This window comes from Micropterus dolomieu, linkage group LG04 (assembly GCF_021292245.1).
Source record: "Micropterus dolomieu isolate WLL.071019.BEF.003 ecotype Adirondacks linkage group LG04, ASM2129224v1, whole genome shotgun sequence".
Classification (NCBI taxonomy): domain Eukaryota; kingdom Metazoa; phylum Chordata; class Actinopteri; order Centrarchiformes; family Centrarchidae; genus Micropterus; species Micropterus dolomieu.
Window position 1 is genome coordinate 4,032,709 of NC_060153.1, and position 20,423 is coordinate 4,053,131.

A 20,423-nucleotide genomic window follows, 5' to 3' on the forward strand; every position below is an offset into this window, starting at 1 on the left:
AGCCCATACACACTCACTCACAGAAACCTAGACATGGTTAAATCATGGCTAATCTGATTAGTCTTTAGGCTGTCTAATTAGTGGGAACGGCTGACTAGACCATAATCCCTAGTGTTACTGCACCCTCATATGTACACATACACACACAAACACACAGAAACATATACACAAATATGTCAAATGGTGAATCTTAATTCTCTATAAAATAATTATGCATCTCTTTAATCTTCTTTAATTATACCGTTGTCTTGGGACACAGCTTTTTTGTGTACTGCAACAAGAAAGCTTTTTCTTAGATCAAAGATAACAGGAACATTCTTCCATTTTCTAATCATCATCATCTTTACAACTCAGTGTCTTCTCAAGTCTTTCTGTTCAATCCCGACACAGAGAGAGTTATTGCCTCCGGCCCACAGCAGTCCCCGCTCTGGGGGTCCTGGGGACGAGGTGACGGCAGAGACAGGAGAGGAGAGAGGACGGGACAGACCCTCAGGCCAGTCACACACACACAGCCTCAGAAGGAATGGCACCATCCACCACCCTCGAACTGCAAATCCAGACCCGTCCTGCCTCTTGACCCCTCCCCACACCCCGCTGTACCCGGACGGAGGAGGAGGAGGGGGAGGGGGGGGGGCTGGGCCGATCATAGGCCCCAACACCCAGACAAACGGCTGCACCAGCAGAACTGTGGCAGAAAGTAAAAAGACAAACGGACTCATCACCAATGGACTGGAGGGTAGGCTGAATAACATACAGGAGGTGGACAAAATAACAGGAATACAGAAACACCACAATCTATAGCCTTAAAATGTATCACTGTGTAATTAACACCTCTGACAGAGTGAAAACATAAATGAAAAGATTAAGATGCACACAAATAGTATTTTTTTTGTAGGGCTATTGCACTAATTAACATATTGTATGGTGTTCTTGTTGTTTTGTCCACCACTAATGTGGAGTTTACATTTTTAACCTTGTAGTCAATCATATACAATATCAGGGATTCGCTGATCCAACTTTTTCTCTCCCAATACCAATTTGGATCCCTTTTTTCCCAAATTCGTAATGTATATCTGTAGGGAATTAATCAGAAGTCCTCATTGGAATATTACTAAAACATGAGTCCAGATTTTACTGTGGAAACATTATATGCCATGGCCATCCGCTTAATAATTCATTTTTAAAGCGTTTCGGATCTGTACATACCTACACAAAATACTATTAGTACACAATATACACTATATTACACTGCATACAAAAACAGTGTTGCACATTATACAGCATATGCATGCTATCATGAAGATCAAGTTGCTAGTGTCATGCATCAAATTTCCACTGGAATTGACCTGTGTGAAAAATGTTTACACTCTACTAGAAGAAACGTTACGTTGAACATTTCTGTTATTTGGCTTGATCCGTTTCTCTGTTGTGCTTCTTCACTCAGTGGTTTTCAAAGACAACAGGACATAATGTTAATAACTGCACAAAATGAGTGCCACTCAATTAATTTAAAGCTGTATTCATCAATATTGTTTATATTAATGTATTAAATGACTATAAGTGATGATAAAGAGATCACTTGTAGCTACGAACCCTCAAAGAATCAGCAACTCTGCACCAACAAAGATGTTTAGCTTCTTTTAGCTCATATATTTGGTTTAGCAACAAAATTACTGTTTGATTCAGCAAAAAGTTGTGATAAACCTACTGTACGCTACCTGCTGAGCACCAAATGGCAGAAAAACAAATATAGCAAGTAGCTGGTGATGAATGTTGAACATGTGTTAAACACACAGATAAATTCCAGCCAGAGCCAAAATGAGCGCTTTTGTTAAGACTTTCTTCACATGATGTTGCTCTCTGTCCACTGGACATGTTAGTAGGCAATTGTTTGCCAACATGTTAATTATAACAGCTTTATAAGGTGATCGTACTGCATCAGAGTTGTGTCCCTCTGGTTGTATTATTGAGTTCTTCTATCCCCCAGTGGTCAAAAATCGATGAATGCAGCTTTAAATTTGTGCTTGTTTGTGCAGTTCTGTAGCTAAAATGCTGGAGCTAGTTGCTCTGTTCCTCACATGACGCCAGTAACTCTCCCCCTGTGCCGTCTTTACGTTGTAGTGAGTGTGACATCTGCAGACTCTTGTCAGAAGCACCTGTTTGTCACATCAGTTCTGCAGCTGCACCCCTGCATGTGTCTCAGTATCTTTGTTTGTGTGTCTTCTGCACAGCAAGACCTCTTATGTTTGTCCAACCCCATAGCGAGACCCTGTGTTTGTTTGTGTGTGTGTGTTTGTGTGAATTTGGGTGTCCGTGTCTTCTGCAGGGTGTATTAGTGGGTGTGAGTTTCCTTTCCCTGTATCCTCCCCTGGCGCCCCTCCCCTTCCTGATGACTTGTGTGTGGTGTTTGTAGTGGAACTGGACAAGGGACCCTACGGACTAGGCATGGGACTCATAGACGGCCTGGTGAGTACAGAAAAGATTAAAAACACATCTTACATGTTATCTTAACCGTCAGTCAGATTACAACAGTGAGTTTTTTTTCTTTTTGATTCAGCTCGTTTACTACTTAGCACTACTACTTAGTTTAAAAAACACAAAAATAAGCTTCTTTGACACTGAAGTCCGATTCTAGAGCTGCGTATTCACAAAATGATATTGTCAAATACCTTAATATTGATATAATGTGACAGTATTTTGGAACTACTTAGTTATGTAGGTGTAATGACCAAACATTGGAGGTATTTATTTATTATATTCATTAAATTTTCTATAAACATGTTCTAATGTCGATGAACAAGAGTGTCCTTAAATACAGCACATTAATACATGGAGAAACTTTAAATATACAGTGCGTAGAAACACTTTAACCCCTACAATTTATTATTTAGGGGCAGTATATAAACATGTAATAAGTTCTTTATAATACACTACCAATGTAGGTGTTGTGTAGTATATTTCAAGTGTTCTAACAATTTAAGGAGATCTTATATATGTTTTCTTTGATATAATTAGTGTACAAACTGTCATCCAGTTCACAGGAGCATTAGCCTTATTGTATTAAACCATTCATTCAATTTTTAATATAATAGTTTCACCCCTTGGCCATTTAACGTTACCCTCCTTAAACAATAATTTACTTAAATGTGTTTGAAAATGTGTTCATATTGGTATGTTCTAAAAAGTTACTAAATTTTAGTTAATTAGTTGATTGCTTACAATTTTGATAATCAATTGGCAGCAGTTAATTAAAATGTCAAAGGTCAAAATGTCTTGTTAGCATTTGGTTTAATAAAAAAAAAAAAAACACTCGAAGGAGCTGGCTTTTTCCGGTATGTAAATTTATTTTTAGCCTTTTTTTCACTAGCCAAAATGAGCATCCCAATATCACAGTTTACGTGAATTACGGATGCACTTGACTAACCAAACTAGCTAGCTCCACCCTCTTGTCCAAATATGGTCACATTTGGTTCCCAAAAACCAAGATGGCAGCAGTCAAAATGCTAAACTCAACGATTCATAACGGTGGTCCACAAACCAATGACCTCACGTTGGCTACGTTCACTTTTATTGTCTATGGTTTTACCAAACACCTGCCAGCTATTGAGAAACAAAAGTAGTGTAATAGCTAAGTATTTTCATTGGACGAGATATAAACTAAAAATTCACCAGCTTGACCAGATGCTTACCTAAATAATGGACACATACATGTACACTCGTAACACTTCTCCCTCCTGCAGCACACTCCTCTCAACGCTCCAGGCATTTACATCCGGACTCTAATCCCTGATGGACCTGCGGCCTCCGATGGCAGACTGAGGATCGGTGATCGTATCCTGGCTGTTAACGGGACCAGTCTGATAGGAGCAGACTATCAGAGGTACAGAGGATGTTCCAGTAGTGCTGTTTGTGACCATAACAATAGGCTGGTGGAGATTAATGATGCTACTGCGTGATATTGACATTGATGACAGTGAGCAGTCTTCTCTACACAATGTTAGCCATAACCGTAGCTGTCTGCCTCTTAACCCAATTGATTACTTTGATTGATTAGTGCAAGAGCCCGACAGTGATGCCTCTTCATCCTTACTCTGTCTCTGCTGAGCTTCATGTAACTGGACCCTGTCTTTCTCTCTCTACTTCCACGTGTATGCTGACTGCAGCGCGGTGGATCTGATACGCCTGGGAGGAGGCCGCCTACGTTTCCTGGTGGCCAAGTCCGACCCCGACGTCTCAGAGAAGATCAGTGCCTCCTCCTGCTGACCATCTCTGAGCAACCGCTGCCCAACTAAGACGAGCACAACACACTACACGGGACTGGAGAGGTAGGACAGCAAGATGACGACGACGACTGATGGAACATGGTACACACAAACACACACCCATGCGTACATACGCGGCATGAAATAGGAGTGTGAAACCCAGCGTCAGCACAGAACAAAGCCAAGAAATCCAACTGGCGGTAACGCTCCATGACTCCACTCCACAGCTGCCAGACCTGCTTCCCTCATGCCAACTTCTACTGGGTTTGTGTGACAGACAGAATCTGTAACCCACCTTGTCATCAAAGGAATATCCTGTGAGGAAAGTTGCCTAATTATTCAGTGCTTGTGGAGGGCAAAGTCTAAAAAGCCAGTGTGCAGTCTGATGTGGCTTAAAGCACAACAGATTGTAGGGTTTTAATTTCTCCCCTATCAGCCCTTGGAAAAAGTCCAGCACATGCTCCATCTGTTTTTAGAATAATTTGTATTAGTAATTCAGACATTAAGTAACATGGTAAAAATAGCTACCCAGATCTCAGACAAAAGGACTCTGAAACTATAAAATGTACTTTAGAATTCTACTTACACAGTACTTTTAGAGTGGAATGTTTTATATACCTGTTTGTTAGCAACTCCCAAAGCACTCTCACCGTCTGCTCAACAGACTAAAGGATTGTGCATGAATGTTAACTTTTGTACCGGAGAGTGGGGTGAAAGAGGACGACAAGACATACAGCCCAGCTCTCCTATTTCACATTTTATCTCATTTAACCTCATCACTGGACTTTACCTCTACTGCAAAAGAGATGAACTCTCGTGGTTGGACATGCACAGAGCATGTGCAGCTGCTGCGGGACATTGTTTATTAATTACTGGATCGTCGTCATGTTTCTGATGCACAATCCTGGGGTGTATAAACCACATGTGTTGTGAATATATGCTGCATGTATTTGGTTAAGAGGTGTAAATAGTCATTTGTAAATATTTAACACTTGGTCACATTGTTTGGACATTCAAAAGAGAAAATGCATTTGGGAAACTAATTTTCTTCGGATATATTCAGTATATACTGAAACCTGCTGGGGGGGTATTTTCTGGAATGAGTCCTTTTGAACAGGAATACAACTTGTGCACTGCAAAATTGGATTTCACTTTTAACACAGGTCGTTAGCTGCACTTTTGTTGAAAGGGTATCTAACAAATTACAATAAAAGTTTATAGTTTTCTCCAGTGGTCTCCAGCCATGAAGATAGATACTTGTTTCTGCCTTTCCAGCGTCCCAGTTGCTCTGGATAATCTTCTGACCTCACGATAGGTTTCATAAGAAAGTAGTTCCAAGGAAGACTGTTTATTATGAGGTCTGTAGACATTTTTTTCTGGAAGATGATGCTTTTAAGTCACTGTTTAACGCTGTGAGCACAAAACAAAATTCCATTCACCTTAATTGTATAACCAAAAACTTATCAGCACGGCTAGATACCAGACAGAAAATGTTTTTGTTATTTGGCTTTAAAAAGGAGGTCCAACTAGTTCACCTTTTTATAAAGTCCTCAATTCAAAGCCTAGGTCACAACAAGAGGGGAAAAAAGCCATGCTTAGTCAGTACTATGCTGCCTGGCCTACTGTTCTGACCTCAGCTCCAGAGAGCTCCCCCTAGACGTCCTGGATCCCTGTATCAGGAGCACTGACCCTCTGCTAGCCTGTGACCAGTTCCTCTGCAGAAAGAAGAAAACATTGCACCGGTGCAGATCGAGATGTGCACTGCCTCTCTAAATAAGGAGTCAAGACGTGTCTCTTCTTAAACTACGGAAGGATTATAGGACTGTTTTTAATGTTTACTAGGGCTGCAGCTGCGATTATTTTCATTGTTAATGATCATTTAGTCTGTAAAATGTCAGAAATTTAAAGAAATGCGCAGCTTGTTTGTCCAACCAAAGGTCCAAATCCCAAAAAGATAATTCTGAAGTACATACAAAGAAAAGTGTCAAACCCACATTAGGTACTTAAGAAAGCTGAACTAGCAAATATTTTGACCTGATAAATGACCAAAACGATTTACCAGCATTAACAAATTGTTGGCGTTTTCCTGTTATTGATATACAAAATGTCCCCCCCATCACCTTTTTGTTGTCCATTTTTGATTATTTTTGTGCATATCAGTTTGTATGACGTTGATCTGATGCATGACTATTCTTCTGTTCATTATTTATACTGTTAAAATTATGGTACTTATAATAAAGATTGTTGGATACTTCCATTTTTCTGCTTAGAAACCCAAAGTCACCAAATGTAAATAACTTTTCTTCTCCAACATGGCTGACAGCTGGTCGCATGAGATAAGACAACAAATTTTAAGTCAATGAGGAATTTTAATTTGTGCTACACATTTTAACAAATCACAGAACAGGAACATTTAAAAATACATATACTTCTCTATTTCCAGAATGTTTACGTATTGATGACAGCTGTTTTTACACATAGCAAAATATTTTTTTTTTCCAAAATAAGAAAAAAATACCTTCTAAATAGCTTTGTCATTTAGCAGATAGAGCAGCATACAATCATTATGCATTTTTTTTGTTTTTTTTCAAATGTGCAACAATCATCACTGAAATCTTGCGCAAACTGTGCCGGCTAAAAATGAGGCCTGTGCGAGAGAAAGAATGAGAGTGGGGGGGGGGGGGGGGGGGGGGGGGGGGGGGGGGGGGGGGGGGGGGGGGGGGCAAAGTGCTGAAGAATATCTAATTAAGGCAGTGTCTGTGACAGGAATTGCCAACAGCTCGATGTCTCTGTAGAGACAGCAAAGATGGAGACTGCTCACTGAAAAGAGTGGGAGAGGTAGATTAGGAGAGAGGGTGGGAAAAGGTTAATATATAAGGGGAAATTGAAAGCAGAAACGTGGGAAGCCAAGATTAGAAAAGATGTCAAAAGTACCATGCAGAAAGAAAGAAGAGACAAGAGCAGTTGAAATGTGGTCATTTGTTGGTCCCGCCCTTCCCCTGATACAAGTCTACTGGTGCAACATAACTGTCACCATTGTAGTGTGGCCGAGCACGTACTGTTAAAGAAGCGCTGTGTTAAACAATCTAAAAAGGTAAAGCTGTCTAAAGGTTAAAATAAATTGACAACAACAAAATGTAGAAATATTTAAGGCTTTAAAGGATTATTACAATAATGCTTTTCTGTGCTAAGACAAACAAAACTGTACGCACAGGCTGTTCCATTTCTCCTTTTACCTCTACTGAAACAAAGAAAAATTATAACAATCAGTTTGTCTACATTAGGTTAGCTCCACTTCAATCAACTCCGAATAGTTGCCTCTTTTTTGCCTTTCCCTGGCCCAACTCTGCTGTCCAATCAACCAGACCATCTTGAATCCGAGCAGCTTCACACCGATAAACCAAATTGAGCTGAAATGAAGCGAAAACTGCAAAGCCCTGGTTTGTTATTCCTGGATATCCTCCTATCTCTTCTTCCAAAGCAATACACCTTTCTTTTTGTGCTTTACAGAGAAGGCAAGAAGAAGAGAGACCTCACGTTCTGCTCTAGGCCTTAATAATATCTTTCATTTCTAAGAGAGACAATCTGTTTTTGTCTTTTTGCAAGGATTGCCTTATGAAGAATTCATACAGTCTCCCAAGTCTCATTAACCTGGCCTGGGTATATGCAGCTAAGTCCTCGCTATCCTTCTGTCCAAGACTGTGTGAAACAACAAAATAGATCAACTCTGATCATCAGTTTCTTCTGTCATTGACAGCCATTTCAAATCTCTGATCAAACTGGTTTAAAAATCAGGCAGTGACTCTAATCAGAAGTGCAGGAGAGGTGAGTTCTTTGGCCTGAGAGTGACTGATGCATCTGATCCATCAACTACAGGAAAGGTTGTGCTCAAGAAATTATCCAACATTCACGTAGTAAAAGTAGTGCTGAAATCATTTTTACATGCATAATGCTCTGACATAAGCTTAATGTCCTTACTTGTTTGTGTTGTCAGTGAATGATGGATTGTATTAAAAAGACTGTAAAGCTGAAAAAGTCCAGAAAGATTTACTTGCTTTTCACATTCAGAATGTATTTGAATGTTTTTATCTATTTTTGACCAAAATATATGTTCCCTGCAATTGAATTCCCTTCGGTTGAGAGAGGCTGCCTGTACATTTTTTGGCCATGTCGGTTGCAGTCATATCAAATGAGTATAAAAAGGTGAAGCAGTTTGGGGTCGATAAGGAGGCTGTCCGCTGGGTACCTGGAAAGAGGCCCTGGGTTTTACTTCCTAGGGTCATGGGTTTGTGATGTCATGGCAACGATGACTGGCTGCTGGGCAGGTGTGACGTGATGTTGAGCAGATTCAGTCAAACCCTCGTCCTCCATTCTTGGCCGCTTGGTCTGGGGCTCGCCTGGCTGCTCAGCTAAAGTTTCTGCACTTGGCTGTCTGCTAACCAGCACTGGAGGGGAGCTGGAGGCCTGGGCAGCCAAGATCTGGAGAGGACTACTCAGGCCTGGAAGGGAGATTCAGAGAAAACAAAAGCACGTCTCTATACGCCTTAATCTACTGTATGTAAATAAACATGCATGCACTTCGCTGTTACTCGGCCTATTACAAGTACTGTCTAAGAACGATATAATCTGTGTGATTAATCAATGGTGATAAATGATTTGAACGTCCCGCAAAGTTCACGCACAATTCTGCACATCACCGGCAATCTGTCTCTCTCCTCTTCTACCACACACACACGCTACACCACACATTTGCCCTGATCCCCCCCCTTACCAGATGCATTGGCAAGGCTGGTTGCTGTGGCAACAGCGCCAGTGGTGTGTTTGCCGTTCTGGGTAACAGGACGAACAGGAAGTTGATGTAAACCTGGGGTGAAGTTCCTCCCATCCCCGCCCTGCACCGCACTGTCCACAGTGTGGATCACTCGCTCTCTGTTCAGCTGGGCTTCTGAGAGAAACACAAAATTTAAACATAAAAGTAAAACTAACTGTAAATACTTGACTTTTTGTCCAGTTCTGCCTCACATAAGGCTCAACAGCCCAGTTGTTTTTCATGAAATCAAATGTTCATAATTTAAGTTACACATTCGACATTTGTGACTTGTCCCATGAACCCAAACACAAAAAAGGTGTGAGTGCCAGACAGAAGCACTGATCCAAATGTTAACTGGTCAAAGGTTTCGTGTTGGACTGCAGAACAATGAATTAATTGTGTTCATTATTCTTTGTATTCTCTGCTCTCTTGATCAATATTAATTTTATTCTTCAAACTTGGAGAACGACCTGATGCTCCTGCATGAGGGAAAATTCTAATCGATGACGGACAGTAACAGCTTGTTTGTAGGTATGTGGGCATGTTCAAAAAACTAGTCACTTTTAAAACACACAGAAAATATATTCCTATGTAATCAAACAAGTGACACACAGTCCAGTCAGTATTGATCTGCAGTTCAATTTGGATCTTGACCTTGGTCTGGGCTTCGAGAAGCCCCGGTTTAGATCCATTATTGATAATACAAAGTGTGATAATTACTAAAGTGACAGACATCTGGTCAGATAGTTTGCCTTGGTCCCTCCAGAGCTCAATCATGTATTTCACAGAGATGAAAAACTTTCAATCACCCCAAGCCTTTGAAAAGTTCAAAATAAACGTGTGAATGCAAAATGTCCAACACACTGATGTATATAATGTGTGGGAGCTAAAAGTAAACATACTCAAATGTCTTCACAAAACTGCAGAAAATCCAAAAAAATAATAATAAAGCATTATGACCCTCCTAAAAGAAATGGCTGTACCTCTGAGCTCACTGTTGCCCTCTGCTCCTCCAACAGAGGGGGCACTGTACCCATTTGGAGGGTTGGAAGTTAGAGGGCCGCTGGTAACCACCCGCACCATGGTGACAGAGGACTGAGGGGGGTTCTGGAGCACGTGGATGGGCTGGATTTGGCCACCACCTGGAACTAAAGCAAGAGCTTTCCCCGGGCCTGAGGACATGACAGTCGGGTGAGGGGGTGCAGCCATGATGACATGCTGAGCACTGACTGGAGATCCTACGTAGAGACAGACACATACAACAATTTACCTGTTTCACAATGTCAATGAAAGCCTTCTTGTGTGTGTCTTTGAATGTATTTTATGTGTATATATCTGTGTCTGAGTGCAGGCTCACCTGGGGCACTCTGAGAGTACCTATACTCAGGTACAGATGCCAGTTTGTTAGCCAGCTGTTCATGGTGGTCATGGGAGATAGGAGAGCCTTCCCTGCTCAGACATTCAGGAGTCTGCAGCCCGCTGGATGGAGGAGAAAGTAGTCCCTGGTGGGTCGGGGATGCAGGGGCACTCCTGAAAAAGAATGTAAGAAGGCAGAAGGAAAAGGCGAGAGAGAAAAGACATCCATCAATACATCAAGAGACTTTATACAGAGCTCCATCACTGCCAGTAGCTTCTGCTGAACACATTTACCTAGAAATTAGACTTACTTTGTTCTATCCAATCAAATGATAGCCAGGAGCAAAAGCAGAGAGAAGGGAGCAAAGGTTAACTGAGTTACATCAGAAGCGACAGAGCATGACCGAGTGTGCCTGACTAGTCTTGTATGTGTGTGTGTGTGTGTGTTTACCTAGAAGAGAGAGGTCCAAATGGCGTCCTAAAGCATGCCACCCCTCTTTGCCGTCTTTTCCTGAAGGCTTGCTCTACTAGCTTGCTCTCAGAAGCAGAATCCACACGCCAAAAACTCCCTTTCCCAGGCTCATCCTGAGAGCGGGCCACTTTCAGAAAGTAGCGGTTGAGAGACAGGTTGTGTCTGATCGAGTTCTGGAGGAAGGCAAAATAAATAGAAGTATTTTACCAGTGGAGACAGAAATTTCAATTTGAAAGATGTCAAAGAACTTATATTCTATGGCCTATGACCCTAAACAGGACATTTCAGGTCACAATTTCTGTCTCTTCTTATGAAAAGACAGTAGCTGTCCAATATAACTGTTATAGTAAGTCTTCCAAAGTCATCAAATAACCTTAATCTTCTAAATTATACTAGGATAACCTTCACATACTCTGTGGCTGTGAATAGCCGCGCCATTGGGGGTGGGTCAAAGGGTACAGATGACCCCGGCCCAAAGGCCCAGGGGGTGCCCATGCAAAGGTCTATGGTTGACCCTTAAATGGGATCAAGTACAACAATTTAGTTACCAACCAATATCAATGCCATTCTAATGTCTTTCAATATAGTTATTGTTATAATTAAAACACATGGTGCAGTTGAAACACATGATGACATAAGATGTGCTGAATACACACACATGTACCGTTAATGTGAAGTGAACTGACTACCTAGGCAAAAAATACCTCAACTAAAAATCAGGGGCTCAAAAAAGAAAGCCAGAGAGAACAAGAAAGTGAAAGAATCAGAGACAATGGCAAAATTTCTGGCCAAAAAAAAAAACAAAACGTGAAGAAGCACCAGGTATGACAGGGGAAGCTGAACGTGGCAAAGGTGAGGAGCTAGGCAGACCAGCGGATGGCCTGCTTAACCTTTAAGTAATGTCAGCACATTTACTTAACTACATTTTAAAAAAGCACTGTTGCACTGCCCTTAGAAGGCAACCTGTTGGTTTTACTAATGCTTGCAATTTTTAGGCCTAAAGTCAGCAAGAAAATAAACAGGCTGTTCCTTTGAAAGATAATTTTTCTGTGTTTGGTGAGGAGCCCAATTTGGAAAGTTGTGTCCCTCTGTCCATAATTCCTAATGGCTGTCCTGGTTGTGAAGATTGGATTGTCATGGCAAACCATGGAAAGCAATTACCATGCAGTTAAAAACAGAAGGAACCTACCTGCCAGCCCTTGTCTGCAGTGCGATAGTAAGGGTAGTGTTTGGTGATGTGGGCGTAGATGCCACTGAGAGTCAGCTGTTTGTCTGGGGCAGACGAGATGGCCTGGACAATCAGCTGTGCATAGGAATAAGGTGGCTTGGACTCATCCTGTACGAACGAGAGATAAGTAATAACACCCAAAAGCACATATTGTACACGCAACCTTTTTGAATCTTGAAAATGATGTGTTCTTTGGGGCAATTAACAGATTTTGATGTTACTTTACCTTGGGGCTGTCTCCACCAGCCGACTCCCCCCGCTGCTCACTTCCCCCACCTCTCTGCTCAGCAATGCTTCGTCTCTGCTCAGAAACAGCCTTGGCAGCATATTCAGCTGCTAACTGCAGGTCAGAGGTCACATTACGCCCATAGCGATACCCTGATGACCCTGCCCCTCGTGGACTAGCCGGACAGGAGTTAGGAACACTGGAGAAGAGAGGAACGAGTCTGTGTTAATGGCTTAAAGTGTCAGTTTAAGAGCCACTTCTAAAAGCAATACAGCTGCCAGTGTAAAAATAACATAAGCAAGACTAATTTAATCCCCTTCTCAGTGAATTGAGTTTTTAACTCCTGGGACAACAGGTCTAGAGTGTGTCACTGGGGTAGACTACAACCTAGAATTGATGCGATAATGTGTACATAAACATGTTCTAGGTAAGGTTAACATAACAAGTTAACTGGAGAGGAGTTGAGATTAAATTCTGTTTTATTCAAGCAGATGTGTATTATAAATGTCAACAAAATCCTATAAATGCATTAAAAATCAAATCACATTCTTAAATGTCAAACGGTCACTTTGTCACCACAAACAGAGCCCAAATTTGTCATAAAAACGTTCTGGAATTAATAAACCTTTAAATAAGCATCCAGAAAACTAACGTTTTTGTGAAGGCTAACACAACATGATTGAGGTTACTGACTGGTGACTAATATTTAGTATGAAGGCCTAATAATGGTGCAGGAAAACAAGGAGCATGTAAAGCTATTTATTTTCCACATTTTACTAAATACTGTATGTAAGAAACAGAAGATATTACAAAAACATAATTTTCAGAAAAGATGACTCAAGAAATAAAACAGAAATACATATTCTTTATGCCTTTCTTATGATTTAATTATGTTCTAATTTGAATCTTGCGCAACAATCATATATAATCCTAATTGATATTTTTAATATGATCCTTCAGCACATTTGTGACAAATTTAGTGCAACAGTATAGAGACAATTTGCTCTTATAGACACAATATCAAGAAGTTTGGAAAAATTATTACACCCCAGATCCAGGGTGTTATTACAGAGAGTGATCATCATACAACAATGAACAAAAATACTCAAAAGTATGTTAATTATTAACTAGGTTTAATCTGGTGCAGAACACAGGGAAAGCCCAGTAAGTTATACAACACACACCTGCTTCTGTTAGTAAAGCAAACACTGGTTTCTAGGAGAGTCAGTGTGCTTTGATTTGCCTTTAGCAACAGAGAGACACAGATATAAAGAGAGTAACACACATACACGCGCACGCACGCAGGGAGAGAGAGAATATGTTTGTATTTCTTGGCTGGGGAAATACAAACATATTCATACTTAGGCTGCAGGCTCTGTTTTGAAAGCAGCTTTGTAAGCTCAGCGTTGAAAAATGAATGAAGATGAACAAAAACTTATAATGTTGCTCAGGGACATCTTAAGTATGAAAACATCTGTAACTCTACACACTTAAAACTTTAAATTAAATATGTTATGTATACCTCAATGAGGGAGCAAGGGTTGTCTTCAACAACCATTTCAACCTCTCTGCTTCTGTACATGGGCCAGCACTACAAATGCTAGTAGGGGCAGATGAATGGTATTATATACAGTTCATGTAAGTTGCCAAACAGGAAAAGTGACTCTTAGCACCCTGTAAAGAGACGCTGCTGGTGTTTTAAGTGGGAGCATGTGCTTTTACACAATACTCTTGCGTTGTATGTCCTGTATGGTACTGTTGAGGAAGGTGGCACAACGATCTACCCGAAAAAGGCCACAGTGAAAGTGTTGGAGAGATGTTTGAGCAAGCGTCTTTACTCTGTGTGAGTGTTGTGTGTGTCCACGTGTGAGAGAACAGGAGCTGAGGGCTGAGAGGGAGGGGTACGGGGGCTTTGAAAAAAGGAAACCACGAATGGACGGAAAAACGGCCTACAGGCAAAACAATCTGCCCAATAGCCAATCACGCACCTCGAAGCTGCAGCCATTCCATATAAGGAAGGCACACACAAGCTGACATTGGTGGGGATGTTTGATGTAAGACCCAACACACCCCAGCAGAGGGCACACTCAGCACCACCACACTTGCCAGTCGCACATGCTGTATACATTTATAGAGCAGTGATTTTCAAACATGTGCTATAGCAGCTCATTAGAGTGCAGGTTTCCAACTCAACAAAAACACTGCAACGGTTGATGAGTACAACTTCAACCAGAAAGGATATTATCAGTGAAATGAGCGGAGACAAAATGTGGTTGAAAAAAAAATAAAATTAAACACACTGCAGGCCTTTGGATCACAATTGGTTACGCATAAAACCAAAGGAAATTAAACCTCACGTTTGCAAATCCACACAGATGACTGCATAAACATGAGTAAACATGCATAGACCCAAGACAAGGTGAGATGGTAAACAGCTCGTATACTCAGTCACAGAACATTTACTGTACAATCTATCATACAACATGCACAAACAACTCAGATTTAAAGTGCTGTTTTATAGACAGGTTTTCTGACTGGGTGAATGTCTCCATTACTGAAACAAACACGGATGCAACAAACAATTACTTTCATAATTTCTTTATCTGCTTTATCTACTTCTTTTTCTTTTTAATTAATCATTCGGTCTATGTACTAGAAAATCGCAGGAAATGCTGATCACGTAAGACAAAGAAAATCCTGAAATTGAAGACGCTAGAATCAGGAAGGGTTTGGCGTTTTTGCTTATAAAATGTAATTGAAATTAAACATAAATTTGGCAATTCATTTTCTGTCTGTAGCTTAATCAATCTATTGACTTATTTAAACTCACAGCTAGAGATTAAAGCTCAGAACTGAGTTTAAATAGTCACAACAATTAAGTGAAAATGTGTTTACAAGAAACAACTGACTCCTGCTTAATCGGGACAGTCTTTATATAGTGTGTATATTTTGGTACAGCCTTTCCATTTATAAATGTACACCTTCTGATGTTCAGATCATTGTGTATGTCTGTGGGTCTCTCCTTACCTGATAGTGCCTGTGGGCGAGGGCAGCGGGGAGCCAAATGCCCTGATGTGCTCTTCGTGCTGCTGCATTGTGGGAATGCTGATTTTGAGGGGAGAAATGTGGGGCAGAAGTGGCCGAGGGGGAAGAGAGGGCTGCTCCCTCTCTCTGTGATCCTCGGGCTCCAGGAGTGACATAAACTGGATCTTGATAACCGTACTGGGAAAACGAAACACACATCTGGAGAGCAGGACAGTAGGAGAGATGGTGGAAGCCATAGGCCAGAAGAAAAGAGCCACAGAGAAGTCTGATTAGTGCCTCCTCTCCTATACAATGCTCAACAGCTAAGCATTGTAACATATTACTCTATAGTGACTGTTCAGGAGCTTTTAATGATATCACATGACCTTCCTTAGCAGGTGTAGTTTGCCCAGTTGTCAATGAAATGCAGATATTTAAATGTCCATTATTCCAGACACACATCTTGTCTTAAATTGCTCAGGAAAACAGAAATTTGAACATTTACTGTACCACGACAACTGTACAAACGCCATGTGCTGAGGAAGATCATGTGATACGATTGAAAACTAGAGAACAGAATGGAACTAAAATGTTTTGTCAACTGTTGTTTCCAAAGTCAAGAATTAACTTGAAATCGTGTTACTATGTGTGTTAAGTTAAACATAGTGAGTAAACAAATCTGCCACAAGTGAGAAAATGCAAACACTTGTTCAGTATGGATCTTCTTTTATATTACATCATATCATTCAGCAATGACACGTTAACTATAGGGGTTTGTTTAGAATATAAACAACATATTCAGTCAACACCTTCCGTTGACAAAAACACTAGGGTGGAGCAAACTTAACACAACACCCGCTAACTTCCATTTCCTCTTCTTTTAGCAGGTCTGGACTTCCTTCAGTAAAAATCAAGGATCAGTCCAGGACCAAGTTCAAGCCTAAACAAAACCTTTAAAAGTAATTATGTGTGTGAGGGATTGAGTAAATATTTTACAATGTAACCTTAATGACTAATGTAAGTTTTATTTATTCCTAGCAGGTACAGGCAGCAAAGTTGTACATTCAGCGTAGTTAAGTTCTTTGTAACTGCAACCACCCTATCAGCCAAAATATGATGATTCTGTCTTTGAGCAGGAAACTGAATCCCTACTAATTCTAAGGGTGCTGAGCTCAGGCTCGGACCTCCCTATGGAGACCAAAAAAAAAAAAAGTGTTGTAGGCAGTTACACCAGCAGTTACACCAGTCTATGATAAAATTATGCAAGAAATGTTCCATCTTTTCTCTATAATTTGTCTCCTGAAAACATGCAGCTGCCAATCCAATACTGGATCCATGAACAGTCTGCTCACAGCTGTCTCTGCCTAGAGCACCGCAACAACTGAGTGTCCATGCAAGAAGAGCACTAGTGCGGAGGAAAGACTCTGAAAGAGCTTCAGAAATCCAGAGCTGAGATCACCAGTGCCAGTTGTATACCAGAGTAGCAAAAAGAAAGCCACTGTTCAAAATAACTCACATGATGACATTCTGAGTAGTGTTTTGCTAGAAGGTATGTGAGAGACTCCGAGATGAAGGGGAAGAAGGCTCGAGGATCTAATGGGACCAAAACAAAGCTTCTTTGCAATCACTGAGTCCTGCACATCACACCCAACATTATTGACCATTGATGGTTTGAGAAGGTAGAGAGTAAAAAAATGCAACAAAATACCAGTCATAAAAAAATATCTGCTGCAACCAGCAAGAGAACCATGACATGGGAGATGATGTATTTTACAGCAAGACAATAAACCCTAACATTAAGATAAACCTCCACCAGAATAACAACAATGTTAAGGTCCTGAAGTGGCCAAGTCAGAGTCCAGACCTCAGTTCAATCTGAAATTTGGGACTTTAAAACTGCTTCTCACTCAGACTCCCAGTGAAACTTGAGAAAGAAAACTGGGGAAATTGGCAGTCGCTAGATGAATCAAGATGACACAGACTAAACCACACAGATTCAAAACTGTAATTTTAGGCAAATGAGCCTTTATTAAAGGCACTGTGCTGCATCTTCACTCAACTTAGATAAATCTGTATATATTTGCTGATATTAAAGTATTTTTCTGCCAAGCAGTGCTAAAGAAACAGAAGAAAGAAAATTTATACAATGTATAAGTACTGTAAGTGTACCAGTATAACTAAAATTACTAATTAAATGCACTCTTCCACATTCGAAGAGGTTCCCATCTTAACTACACACAGCTTTCCAGCCAACTGTGTAATCCTGAGACAGGCCCCAGGGCTGAAACAACACATGCGAACATGCCTGTGTTGCATATGGCCTTGGTTTGTAAGTCCTGTGTTTACTCCATGTGCTCCTGCAAGGAGGATGTCATTTCACCCTGCATTTCCTGTTCAATGCCCGACACACCCCCAAACGATCTTGACAGCCAATCAGAGAGGATAAGAGCACAACACCCCCCCACCCCCAACCCAGCACCTCCTCCTACCGCTCCACCCTGTGACTGACTGACACACACACAGTCAACGCTTTCAATTTTCAGAGATTGCTACTGTATTAAACGAACCAGCAAAGGCAAAATGTGTAACCTTGGCAATGGTGCAGTAAAGCTAAAACCATATTTAAACGTCCTTTACACAAAAATACAATATAAACAAAACACACCTCTTGCCACAAAACTTGTGAACGGAGCTGTCAGGGGTGCGTTTGTTTACATTAATGTTTACGTGACGGCGACACGTTTGCTAACACCCTCACAACAAGCCAACCCCGCTAACATAATCGCACTAAAAAAACTGTTGAGACATGACTTTTACTAACAGACAAAAGACTTTCGGGGGGGGGGGGGGGGGGGGGGGGGGGGGGAGTTTAACTTTCGCATATTTTAGAAAGCCAGATCTACCACAATATGTCTGTGTGCGAAATATAAGCAAACTGCACTTTATTTTAAACATTTGCTAACTAGTTTGCGCTGTAGGCCACATGAAGCTAGGTTTGCTAACGGCTAAAACTAGCTAGGTTTATTCTCCGACTCAAAGTGGGGTGAAGTTAAGACAAATTAATAACAATTATAATTGCACAGCTAAAGTGGAGAGACTTGTTGGTTTCTTGTGTCACGGCTTCACTTTCTAAACCAAGTTTACAGGACACTTAACACAGACCAAATCAAACCGCTCTGATTACGGTGTCATGACAAACCTTGTATCCCAGTCACCTTGTGTCTCCGGTTTGAATATGGAGGTCTGTGATTAATTCGCTCCCCATGAAAATGTTAATCAAGCTAGTATATTCACCAAAACTAGTACGAGTTATCCCACATGTAAGTTTGTAAGTGTTTTTTTTTTTACAGTTTGATTCAATAAGCGGGGTAGAGGAGCAGACTTTAAAAGGGATACAACATATATCATGACACTGGCTGGTCGGCCATCAATGTTTTAAATTAACGCTCAAGTTTTAGTCGTCCTGCAACAGCCAGTCAGTCATCATTACCTTGTCGGTAGCTGCTATGCTAACTGACGGTACTCACTCTCGGGGCAGCTGAAGTGGCGGCGCCCCCCTCCGCTGGAACACCCCGTCAACGAACACGCCGTTCTTGCCCAAGCACCGGAGGGAGAAACCGTTCGCCTCGTCGTAGGTGATCTGCAGGTGCCGCCGTGAAATGAAGCTCGAGTGACCCATGTTGATGTCCACGGAGCCGTGAGATGAGTTCCGGCCTATGGTGACCGTCCTCTGGCGCATGACAAACTCAAAGTCCCGGCCTTCGAGTCTGGCCAGGGCCTGCGGAGGAGGACAAGCGAGGCGTACGGGAAGAATCCCGGCGTCGGCGCGGGCTTCCATCACCGGAGGACCCAAGAGGGCGAGCGAGGGCTGGTGATAGGCGTGCGAGGTCACCGCGACGCGCACGGGACTGCACGGTGCCGACTGTAAAGCAAGCAGGGCTCGAGCTCCGGTGTCGTCCCGGTAGTCTGCCATCTTCTTTCGGAGGGTCAACACACTCGCAGGCACACACACACACACTTTACTTCTCGCACACACAGAGTTGCAACGTGAGAGTTTTCGGCTAGGACACTTGTTAGCTCCGTGGCTGTCTGAACAACATGGAGTCCGGGTCGGCGCAAGAACGGGTCCGGAGTCTCCGCAGGAACGGGACCGGTGCTGCTTTCAGGGCCTGCTCGTAAGCCGCTAGTTTACAGCGCTCCCAGTGCAGATAAAGTGGCATATATCTCTCTTCGTGTAATGTCAATTCAATAAAATCACGTTTAAATTTTGCAGTCAGGGCCCCGAGACTCTGGAACAGCCTGCCCGAGGAAATCATGACGGCTGAGTCAGTGAACTCTTTTAAGTCCCTTCTTACTTAACATACTTTTATAGGAGAGCCTTTCCCGTTTTAAGTTTCCTCCTGCTTTTACCGTGTATCTTGTTATCTGTTTTATTCTATTTGCTCTTGTGAAAGCACCACACTATTTGCAATAAAGTGGATAATTTTTAATGTAGTGGAGTTCACAGAAAAGACCACTGCATATATATATACACACATCACCTATTCATGTAGGCTAGTACAATAGTATGTCCATTTATCTGTAGGAGTTATGTCAGTTCCCATCTCATCAACAGCTCACTGTCAACATTGATTGATTTTTATTTATTTATTTATTATTTCATTGCATCATTGCCTGAAGTGGCCCGCAATCGTTTGCTATGTGGGCTTTGTAACATCATTTTGAAAAGTGCTCTATAAATAAAGATCAATATTATTATATTAAATGTCTTCTCAGCTTTCTAACTACAAGTTTACATTTGGTATAGGAAGAGCGTCTATTTTTCATTAAACATAAATGGTTTTGAGGTCTGTTTAATCCCAGGTGTACCCCTTTTTTGTTCTGGTTACAGACTAGATTGAGTGTATGATCATAAACGTGTACTTTTGGTTCGTTAAAATAACATGAGCAGCAAGGCAAAGCAAATTTTTTTCACATACTTTTTTACATGTATTTATCATGTACTTTTACCTGTATTTGTTCAGCTTTGTTGTCCTTGTTTTAAG

At 41.4% G+C, this 20,423-nt stretch overlaps 2 protein-coding genes across 5 annotated transcripts in view; one reads left to right on the forward strand and one right to left on the reverse strand.

Moving 5' to 3' along the window:
- The window catches only part of radil (Ras association and DIL domains), a 31,631-nt gene extending 19,925 nt beyond the window's left edge, over positions 1-11,706 (forward strand). For 2 of the 3 annotated variants that reach the window (XM_046048169.1, XM_046048170.1), the window contains 5 exons: positions 391-736; positions 2,327-2,466; positions 3,741-3,880; positions 4,164-4,325; positions 10,092-11,706. In XM_046048169.1, coding sequence (XP_045904125.1) covers positions 391-736; positions 2,327-2,466; positions 3,741-3,880; positions 4,164-4,263 — 726 coding nt within the window. In that variant the 3' untranslated portion in view covers positions 4,264-4,325; positions 10,092-11,706. The remainder of the gene's footprint in view (positions 1-390; positions 737-2,326; positions 2,467-3,740; positions 3,881-4,163; positions 4,326-10,091) is intronic. The other variant, XM_046048171.1, reaches the window with a different exon arrangement.
- foxk1 (forkhead box K1) lies at positions 217-19,532 on the reverse strand. 2 transcript variants are annotated; one of them, XM_046048190.1, is made up of 10 exons: positions 18,906-19,532; positions 15,382-15,597; positions 12,355-12,553; positions 12,090-12,236; positions 10,880-11,073; positions 10,430-10,602; positions 10,056-10,310; positions 9,034-9,207; positions 8,509-8,761; positions 217-685 (listed from the first exon to the last, which is right to left on the reverse strand). In XM_046048190.1, the coding sequence occupies exons 1-9, from the start codon at positions 19,349-19,351 to the stop codon at positions 8,529-8,531; spliced, it is 2,037 nt and encodes a 678-aa protein (XP_045904146.1). In that variant the 5' UTR covers positions 19,352-19,532; the 3' UTR covers positions 217-685; positions 8,509-8,528. The 2 variants fall into 2 exon arrangements, with proteins under 2 accessions (XP_045904146.1, XP_045904145.1); XM_046048189.1 differs by lacking the exon at positions 217-685 and having other exon boundaries at positions 7,401-8,761; positions 18,906-19,531.
- Positions 19,533-20,423: the final 891 nt, after the last annotated feature.

Coding starts and splice junctions, on each gene's coding strand:
- foxk1 (XM_046048190.1), bottom strand. CDS start 19,351: ATGGCAGACTACCGGGACGACACCGGAGCTCGAGCCCTGCTTGCTTTA. Junction 11,074..12,089: donor CTGCAGACAAGGGCTGGCAG/GTAGGTTCCTTC, acceptor GCCTTCCTCCAG/AACTCGATCAGACACAACCT. Junction 10,603..10,879: donor TTTGGACCTCTCTCTTCTAG/GTAAACACACAC, acceptor ATTCTTTTTCAG/GAGTGCCCCTGCATCCCCGA.